This window comes from Squalius cephalus (genome assembly GCF_949319135.1).
Source record: "Squalius cephalus genome assembly, chromosome: 12".
Taxonomy (NCBI): Eukaryota; Metazoa; Chordata; class Actinopteri; order Cypriniformes; family Leuciscidae; genus Squalius; species Squalius cephalus.
This window is the reverse complement of record NC_137133.1, coordinates 18,050,220-18,060,596: the sequence shown is the minus strand read 5'-3', so window position 1 is coordinate 18,060,596 and position 10,377 is coordinate 18,050,220. Positions and strand designations below refer to the sequence as shown.

The window sequence follows — 10,377 nt, the reverse complement described above, 5'->3', positions numbered from 1 at the left end:
TGAATGTAGATGTGCTTATATGAGGTTAAACTGACAGTAAGTGGTTTCTAGCTAACATGCTGGTCATGAACTGGTCCAATCTTATCTAGATAATGGATTAGTATACCAGGTAGCTGGTAGATCTTGATCTTGAGCTGGTTAAAGCAGTTCATGCTCCAAAACAACAGCAACAGCATGACCAACTTAAGTGATGAGATATGCATTTCCAGCAGGGCCACAGACTTTACAATATTATATAAATATTGTAATTATGCTTTTGTAGTATTTCATATAACATACATTTAACATCAGCGTCCCATAGCTATAACGATCTGTCCCACTTCAGCCTAAAAACTTTTCAAGTGAAAGGCAGTTATGCTCAATGAAATGAAAATTGCATTAAATAGTCTAATCTACCAAAAACTGTCTTAATTTTGCACACCACCACACCATATTTTAAAAATGACAACGCTTCCACAGAAAATGATGTTGATCAATAATTGAGCTTAATGTAATGACCTCTCTTTGTATTATTCGTTCTAATTAGATTCCCTCCGTTTCCTGAAGGATGCGGTGAGTGAGACTAAATGAATTAGGAATGTGATACTGTCAGCTCGGATAATCAGCCCTGCTGGCTCTGCCCAGATTCGGACAACAGATGTTACACAATAAAGAGCAGCAAAATACTGCCATATTACAGAGGCTAACCAAACGTAAAAACAGGTAGGGCCTATTTTATTCATCATTTTTTGGTTTATGTTAATATGCCAAAACCATTTCTCATAGTTTGATCATTTAGTCTAAAGACAGAAAGTTAAAGTCCCCCTATGGTCAAAATCAAGCTTTTAATGTTGTTTATATGTCTATGTAATGTTTTTAATATGCTTTAAGACAAACCATGTGTAAATTCATAAGTCAACACCATAGCTGAGTATTTTCTTCTTAAAACTGCAGGGAACCAAAGACAGTCTCAAAAAGTTTGAAATCGCTGGTGTTTCTGACGTCACAAACTACCTTGTAACCAATCAGGTCAACGTGTGATCGTCAACGAGTGGATCTCTGAGCTGGTGTGAGTGAGTGGAGGCGGGGCTAATTTGCATATTCATAGTACCGCATATAGCCTACTAATGAGGCAAGTGTGAAGTTACATTCAAGCTATTTTAAGGCATGAATTATTATTTTTTTAAAGGAAATATGTAATTTTGGTGATCAAAGAGCAGTTTTAAGGGATACAATTATTGACTCCAGAGGGACTTTAAATTTAGGTAGGCTACTTAAGATGACTGAATGGGTCCATGTCCTTCCACTCTACAGTATGATGGTGCTATCAGGTGAATGATTAAGTGTACATGCGGCGACTGTCCATGAGAGGGCGTACTTGCGCAATATATCCATAACATCCAATAAAGTATTCCCAAGCCTATTTTACGCATATTGAGGTCATCACATTCACAACACAATACAACAATTCATGAAGAATGTTAGAATGTGCTCAATGATTTAATGACAAATAAGGGCTTGACACTTTGCAGCATATTTTACTGATTACATAGGCTACTGACTGCAGCTTTTTTTGGTCATTCATATATTAGCCTACGGCTATTAATACAAACACATTTCAGCTTTTACCTTCGGGTGAATCTAGCTCACTCTGTAAGAAGACAACAATGGCACTTGTTTCTATTGTACTTTAACTTTCAATTTCTGTTTGACTTCAGGCTATCCAAACAAGTGTGTTCCCGCAATGTAGCCTAAAACACTGCTGGCCTGATTTACCACAGTCATACGTTCCTCTACCTAAAGGGTCAATTAATGAGAAAAACTTTTCGTAAATCAGTCAAAGACGATATGACATTACAAAAAAAACAAAAAACAAAAACATTTTAGTGCAAACAGCATTCGCCCCAGTGTAAATATAATTCACAGAAGCAGAGGGCATGTGCTGTTGCTCAAGTTACCTTTGGTAGACTGCAGCTGGGCGGTCCTCTGACTACATGAGCTAGAAAGTCACTAGAGAACAAAGTTTGAAATGAGTGTCTGCAAAACAAAACTGTGCAACACACACTGACTGAGCGCGCGATCAATAATGGATTCAGCCAAGCGGGATGAACACATGAGCGAGCACGCTGCCAACCTACTGGGGACAGGACAGCGGTCCAAACCGACACAAAACGACACAAAAACAAGGTCAAGATGCGTGAAAATCCTCTTTGCGGTAAGAGAAGCCTCATGGGACAGTATGGGGGGGGGGGGGGGGGGGGGAATAAAAGCCGGTGTCTGAAACTAGGTTAAACAAGCAACTCATGACTGACTGACTCAGTGCTACTCATTTTACCTTTACGCTTAATATTTTGTTCTCTTGTGTTATTTCCTTTCTTTAGCCTATATGAAGTAAATTTACATACACTCTTAAACATAAAAGTTATTTATTGGCATATGGTTCAATGCTGCACCTTTATAATCCATGGATCCAATATTGCACAAAAGGTTCGATATAGTGGAACAATCTTCTTTAGATTATTAAAATGTGATTTGGTGATTAGAAAAATGTGTGTTATTTTAAGAACTGTTCACTGAGAGGTTATTTTAGGAATCAAAAATGGTTCTTCTAAAAAAAAAAAAAAAAAACCTTTTGGAATTTTTAAGAATGTATCTTCCCACAAGACCAATGTATAGTATAGTATAGTATAGTATAGTATAGTATAGTATAGTATAGTATAGTATATAGTATAGCATAGCATAGCTGAGTATATGGATAATTAAGTACTGAGGCACCTAAGTTGTATTTTCTTAGATGTATTTGTACTTTTTAAGATAGCCTAACTATATTGTATGTAAAGTTTTGTGTCACTTCATCTTTGTTTTTGTAAAGTATCTTTAATCATTTGTGCTGTTAGATGTAGGATGTTTTAGGTAGCTGAGATTTAGCTCATCATTCATATTTTTTTCAGGGTTCCCATGGTCAGTGCCTCGAAAGATGGGGGAGTCACGGGAATGAATACAATCTTTAAAAGTAATAGAAATTTCTATTGTACAGCAAAAACAACGGGCTGTGCCAGAGTTTTGGAGAAATGTTAATCATTAACCATAGAAGCCAGTGTACCTCACTGTGTAATATAGCATTACAGCATGCCTTTGAGTTGAGCTAGTGGACTTTTCATAAGATTATTCATCCCTATGTGGCTGCAAGTTGCAACAATCCATTGTTTTGATATTTCTAAACAATTCTCATTACAAATAATCAGATAAATTCCAACATGTGGAAGTTTAAATGTGTGGCTGGTGTGTGGTTGATCTTGGCAGCTTTAAGTTAAACTTTAAACGTTGAGCTAGTCTATTGACTCAAATGCTTGCTGTATTAACCTTTTGTTGGATGAACCAAATAAGAAGACTAAACGAACTGACCGAAAATACCTGATTTTTGTATAGTGTGACATTCTGAATGTAACAAAGCTGCTTAAGCCTTAGGCATCATGTTTTAATTCTGATCTTATATTTCAGCAAAAGGCCCAACCCTCTATTTAAATTGAACAATTCGCTTTAAACCATAGAATGGATGAAAAGTGTGCGCAAGTTCAGGGCATTCTTGCTCCCTTTCGTTCACTACACAAGTCACAACAGTTTGAGACATTCAGCACAGTAACACCTGTGGAAGATGAGGAGGGGGAATTTACACAAAGAACTGGGAAGACCCTGCTGCTGTTTTATAGCTAACATGGAAAAATCTTTTCCTGAGACATGCATTCACTGTACTATGTGAAACTGCTGTTTGGAATTTCATTTATTTATTAAAGATATACATTTGTTATTTTGGAATTTGATTTTTCAGTGGTCTTGAAGTCAAGGCATACACTTTTTAAGTATATACAGTAACGTTTAAAAGTTTGGGGTTAGATGATTTTTAAGAAAAATAAATTAATACTAAGCAGCACATGTTTTCAAAACTGATAACATGAAGAAATGTTTCTTATTATGTGTCATCATCATCATTTTAGAATGATTTCTGGAGTCATGATGCTGAAAATTCAGCTTTGCCATAACAGGAATACATTACATTTTAAAAGAGACAATTTATCTTAAATTAAATTAATATTTCCCAATATATTTTAATTTACTGTTATTTTGATCAAATAAAAATACAACATATATTACTAACCCCAAACTTTGAACTACTGTGTATGTGTCCACAGGAATTAAATTCATGAACTTCTTGTTAGTAATGCAAGTAGACAATTTCTGCTGGTAAAGTTGGATGTGTTTTATGTGAATTTGTTGTCAAGAAATTTATTCCCAACCATTACCCATAAAATTTTCCTACAATCCATGCAAATTATATTAATGCAATTATAATAATGATTCATTCTTTACTAAAACTTGTAACTGCATTTGTTTTTTTCTTTAGGTTCTTCTGCTCGCCTTGCTGGCTTTAATTCTCACAATCATATTTATTCTGAAACTCCGCTGCAGTGATAAAGGTACAATATCAGGTTTGTACTGTTTTTTCTGGTCATAATTGAATTTAGGCCAGCCTTTGACTGAAATTGTAAGCTTTTATACGCTTTTACTACATATATTACATACACTCACTGTCCACTTTAATAGGTACACCTTACTAGTACCGGGTTGGGCAAATGTGCTGGAACCATTCCTCAGAGTTGTTGGTTCATATTGATATGATCACATCACACAGCTGCTGCAGATTTAATTGGCTGCACATCCAAGATTCGAATCTCCCGTTCCAGCACATCCCAAAGGAGCTTTATTGGACTGAGGAGAATAATGAACTTATTGTTACTGTGGAGGCCATTTGAGCATAGTGAACTTATTGTATTGTTCAGGAAACCAGTTTGAGATGTTTTTGAGCTTTGTGCCATGGCGTGTTATCCTGCTGGAAGTAGCCATCGGACGATGGGTTCACTGTGGTCATAAAGGGATGGACATGGTCAGCAACAATATTAAGGTAGGCTGTGGCATTTAAACAATGATCAACTGGTACTAAGAGGCTCAAAGTGTGTCAAGAAAATCTCCTCCACACCATTACAGCACCAGCAGCCTGAACTGTTGATACAAGGCAGGATGAATCCATGATTTCATGTTTTCACCAAATTCTGACTCGACCATCTGGATGTCACAGCAGAAATCAAGACTCATCAGACTAGGCAACATTTTTCCAATCTTCTATTGTCCAGTTTTGGTGATCCCGAGTGAATTGTAGCCTCAGTTTCTGTTCTTATAGCTGACAGGAGTGTCACTGGTGTGTTTTCTGATGCTGTAGCTCTGCTTCAAGTGTTGTGTGTTCATAGATGCTCTTCTGCAGACTGAGTGGTTATTTTTATTTTCCGAGTTACTGTTGCCTTTCTATCAGCTCAAACCAGTCTGGTCATTCTCCTCTGACCTCTGACATCATCAAGGCATGGTTGTGCGTGAAAATCCCAGTAGATCAGCAGTTTCTGAAATACTCAGACCAGCCCGTCTGGCACCAACAACCAAAGTCACTTAAATCACCTTTCTTTCACATTCTGATGCCTCAATTTGAACTTCAGCAGATCTTCTTAATCATGTCTACATGGGTAAATTCATTGATTTGCTGCCATGTGATTGGCTGATTAGATATTTGCATTAATGAGCAGGTAAACAAGTGTACCTAATAAAGTGGTCAGTGAGTGTAAAAGTAAATAATCTACAATCATTGTGTAATCTTTAATCCATTGTATAATCACCTTTAAATGCCATTGAGCATTGGAATGAAGCCCTGTATTATTATTACATTTGACAACTTATTTTTGAGATATCACTCTGTCTACATGCTCTATATTTTGTGTGTTTTCTGTCTGATAGTTACTGATAGCTGTAAAAATCGCTGCATATCCAAAATTCGTGATGCTAATGCAGCGTGCCACTGTGACACTGCATGTGTAAATGAAGGCACCTGCTGTCGGGACTATGAGGAAGTGTGTGTGGAACCAAGTAAGTGGCATTTCTCTTTCTTTTGCACTTTCTTTAACTCTCTCTTTCTCAAGGCCCTGACACACTCACGTAAAAGTTGTTTTCGTTCTTCGCTTAGGGGCAAAAAGAGTAAATCACTTGCATATGTGACTACATTTTCATGTTCATTTCACGTTTTCATCATTAGCCATTGGCTAATAAATTGTTAAATTTCAGTCGCCAGTGTTTGATGCTTAGTAGCACAGTCTAGCACAGATATATTTTCATTTGCCTTCACTCTTGATCACTCTGACTGAAAGCTTGAGACTTTCGCTTGACTTTCTTTCACTATTTCAATTCATCTCAATGGATATGCACTTTGCACTGCATATTTGACGCACCGTAAACTGTAGTGTGAAGGCAGCACCAGACTCATCGTCACTTAGAGAGCTATGTGTTTCTCTCACACATGAAAAAGAGAGAGAGAGAGAGCGAGAGAGTCTTACATACCACATAGAATTGACACGTTACCTGTAAATTATATTCTTTGTTGTATTTTCCTGTCAAAATGGAGTAAATTTGGAATTGTTCAGCCTTTATGAACAAGCAGAAGCCACTGCTAGATTATTCGGTAGTGGCCGGAACTAATGCGCAAGCACTCACCTATTACTGTCCCTGTTTTGATGTCAGCAAATCAGTTCTAGCGAATGCTGACATTGACAACTGACAGCAATTTAACCTAATTCTTTTGTGAAACAGTCTAACAGAAGGATGGCCAAACCCAGAGAATTATCAACTGATTTGATAACTCTTTGAGTTCTTGTCATATTTTATTACCATTTTCTATATAAACTATAACGAATAAACTGTGATAATGTGAGAAATATTGAAGTTGAATGATAAGATAATAATACTACTACTTCTACTACTAATAACAATATAAAACACGCTGATGAGCTGCTGGGTTAATGAATATTAATCACATTGTCTGCTGTTAAATGTAAGTACACAATTAGATAATTAGATACCAATTTAGGTCAACCAATTAGCAAAGCAATGATACATTGTGTTCAATCTGTGGTGTAAAAAGGTTGTATTGGCAATTAAAGAAAAAACAAATTGTAATACATTTCACTGGTAGTCCACTGTATGAAGAATTTTTGGGTATAATATGTCAGTTTACTTTATTTTGCTATCCTCATTTACATAAATGAACTATAGTGTCCTGCACCCACTATAAAAAAAAAAAAAATTCCAAAATTATATCTGGTTTCTGAATAATTTTTGGTTTGACCATATATATATATATATGTGTGTATATGTCTGGATTTGTCTAGGGAGTAAAAAAAAAAAAAAAAAAACTAGTCAATGGTGATTCTATTGCCAATATTTGCGTAGAGGTTTGCACCAGCTCTACAATTCCATGTTCCAGTTAAGTCACATCAAGTTACGTTGATTAATATTCCACTTAATACAATATATTGCTTTGAAGCAAGTAGCTTTATAGTAATAAACATTGTGTATTGTGAATGGCATTTCATTTGCAAACCAAATCCAGGGTGAGCTGTGCACCCTGGGAGTGTGAGCACACTCCACTAGGGGTGTCACATCCTCCTGAGCACTATAGACATCTTTCCGCATGTGGTACTTTTCATTGGTTAGTCCATGTGATGTATTCTCCACATTAACCTCCCTTCGGGCAAGGTGTGGTCTCCGTAGTGACTTTTTCTCTGCATATGAAAAAAAGAATGGGCTGTGTCCGAAAACTGATAAATGCTGCCTTCGGAGGACGCATTCCAAGGAAGGCATCAAGGTACATATGAATACAACGTTAGCTTCACTTCCTGTCTCCTGAGATACCTTCATCTGATCAATTTTTGAAGGCAGCATAGATGTATCATTCACTGCCATTGATATCCCACAATCATGTGCTTTCCATTCTGTGACAGTTGAGTTAGAAAAATTAAGATGGTGTCTGAAAGTTGCGGCTGGTCATCCATTTGTGTGTAAATGTACATTTTGGATCAACGTTTTCCACTTATAATTTCATTTCTAGAAATTACAATTGTAGTCATTAAATATTTACTTAGTTTTCACCAAAGCTCACTCTATATTGCTGTAGATCATTAAACTCCCAAGTCCCCACCCTCAAGTCTTCATCCTCCTCGTCGGTACCGTCCGGAAACCTGCAGCCTGTATCCCTGCCTGACTTCCCAGTTCCGTCTCCATCGCTGGTCATGGCCAGTGCCCTGGATCCGTCGGCACCACTGGTGTGGTCCAGCTCCTCGGCTCTGCCTCCACCGCTCACTCCGTGCGGCTCATCCTCTGCGCCCCGGGCTTCCCCTCCACCAGCTTGGCGTGAGGCAGAGTCCCCGGCTGCACCTCAGGCCTCCAGGCCCACACCACCACCTCGTCCTGTCAGTCCGTCGCCCTCACCTCGACCCACCACTCCTTCATCGCCTCCGCGGTCCGACTGGGCTCGCTCGACACTCCAGGTCGGCATTCGGCAGTCGACACCCAGCTACAGCCACGGACTTCCGGGCTTCTGGCTGAGCCCTCACCTTGCACCCCTTTGGCATCACTGGACTCCTCCCTTCCTCTGACCTCCCCTTCGGCCTCCCTCACCACATCGTCACCCTGGTCATCCATCCGCACGTCACCGCCTCAGTCCCGCGAGTCAGCAGCTCAGCTTCCGTCTTCTGGGTCGACGATGTTGTCATGGTCCGTCAGCCACTCAGCTCCGTGGAGTCCTCTGCCACCCACGGTGCCGCCGCTGTCAATCGCCGCTGCTGGGTGTCGCCCTGCCAGTCACTTCAGGCTCCTCCCCCCATCTGTGCCACCATGGTGCCCGTGGCCAACGTCCCCAGGGTCCAGTCCGTCCCCAGCTTCACGCCCTCCGCCGATGCCTTTTGTTGCCATCACGGCGCAAGGATGCGCCTTTCCGATGGGGCGTTATGTCACAATTATGTTCTTTCTAGTCTGCACCTGTTCCCGTTAGTCCCTGATTAGCTAATCTTCCTCCACCTATGTCTAGTTAGTTCCTCTTTTCATCCTGTGTATTTATACTCCCTGTTTCGTTCAGTCCCTTGTTGGTTCTCGTTAATGTTAGTTGTGGTTGTGTCTGTCCTGCCTGTGTTTGTTTCAGTAAAGGCTATATTTACCCTGATCTTCATCTTGTGCCTTCAACCACACCGTTACAAGACACTGCCTGCTGTAGTGATTTATGGTCTTAAATATTAATATTAATATTTAGTATTAATATGGAGTTTTTGTTCACACGTCACCTAAGGTGAGTGCAAGTGTTAGATGATTCCTTCCTATATTACGGTGCACCAGTCAAGGAATTCCACCTTGACAGTAAAAAACAATCATGGAAGATTGTTGACTGAATTAGAATTATTTAAATTGGAGAAAGTTTGTCATCTGACCAATATCAATGATTTGTGAGATATCGTTGACTTGTTTAGCCTCTTACTGTATTATCAACGCAATAAAGACACAAGTGTAATAAAATGATTCTATTAACGAAAGGATAGACACAAGTATCTAACAACTACTGAATGGATAAATTGCAAAAAGATTGATAAATGCAAGGGACTGGGTTGGATGTTACTATGGCAGTTATAAGTTATCTAATGGAAAGATAAACAGTAGTTCCTCTGGAAGTAATAAGGTAAACCTTAATCTGAATTCAACAAATAAATCGATATACTAATTTGTTGTTAACTGACATCAGCTATGCAAAATCTAATGCAAATTAGATACTGCCAGTTAGTCATATATGCAAATACATGAATGCCAAGGTCTCTGGGCCCATATCCCTAAAGATTCTGAGAATCCTCTCAGAGAGCTCCTAACTTAACCTAAAAATTCCTTGCCAGGAGTTTTAGCTTAGAAGTGATTCCAGAACATTTTCAGTGAACTCTGAGCAAGGAATGGATGGAAAATCCTATCTTAGTGAGGAGGTGTGGTTGACCCCGTTGCTAGGTATGAGTCATCATTTCAAAAGCCGTGATTGGTTGATCCTACAAGTTTGATGAAAATGAACTTTTGGTGATAATGAGCAAAGGATGTACCCTCAAATCAATAAACATAATTATACACTCTAATCTTATGCAGACTGTAATTGTAAATAATATTTCACATTCAAGAAAATATCTGGAAAATGAATAGTAAGCTGTAGGGGTTATAGCCTAACATTAGAATCTAAAATATGTGAAAACTTAAGCTCATTACAGCGGGAATGAAACAAATTGTGTCACAATATTAGGTTGTGACAAAGCTGTCAGTGTTTGGGTGATGACTCTGCTGACGGAGGATTGGGACAGACCCAAGTCATCACTGCTGCATTGTTGCATTTACCTCAGGGTTGTGATTACTTTCTTCTCCGGTGTAATAGCGTTGTGGCGTCGAGTTGGTGAAGTAATTGCATCTCTAAGGAGATCCACCACAAACATGATTCCTGCACGATCC

The 10,377-nt window shown here is 38.9% G+C and overlaps 1 protein-coding gene across 2 annotated transcripts in view; it reads left to right on the top strand.

Annotated features, from left to right (window-relative positions):
- Nucleotides 1-1,967: 1,967 nt before the first annotated feature.
- The window catches only part of enpp1 (ectonucleotide pyrophosphatase/phosphodiesterase 1), a 69,686-nt gene continuing 61,276 nt past the window's right edge, over nt 1,968-10,377 (top strand). The window contains exons 1-3 of one of the 2 annotated variants that reach the window (XM_079887786.1): nt 1,968-2,194; nt 4,382-4,454; nt 5,818-5,946. In XM_079887786.1, coding sequence (XP_079743912.1) covers nt 2,066-2,194; nt 4,382-4,454; nt 5,818-5,946 — 331 coding nt within the window. In that variant the 5' untranslated portion in view covers nt 1,968-2,065. Of the gene's footprint in view, nt 2,195-4,381; nt 4,467-5,817; nt 5,947-10,377 lie in introns of both variants that reach the window. The other variant, XM_079887785.1, reaches the window with a different exon arrangement.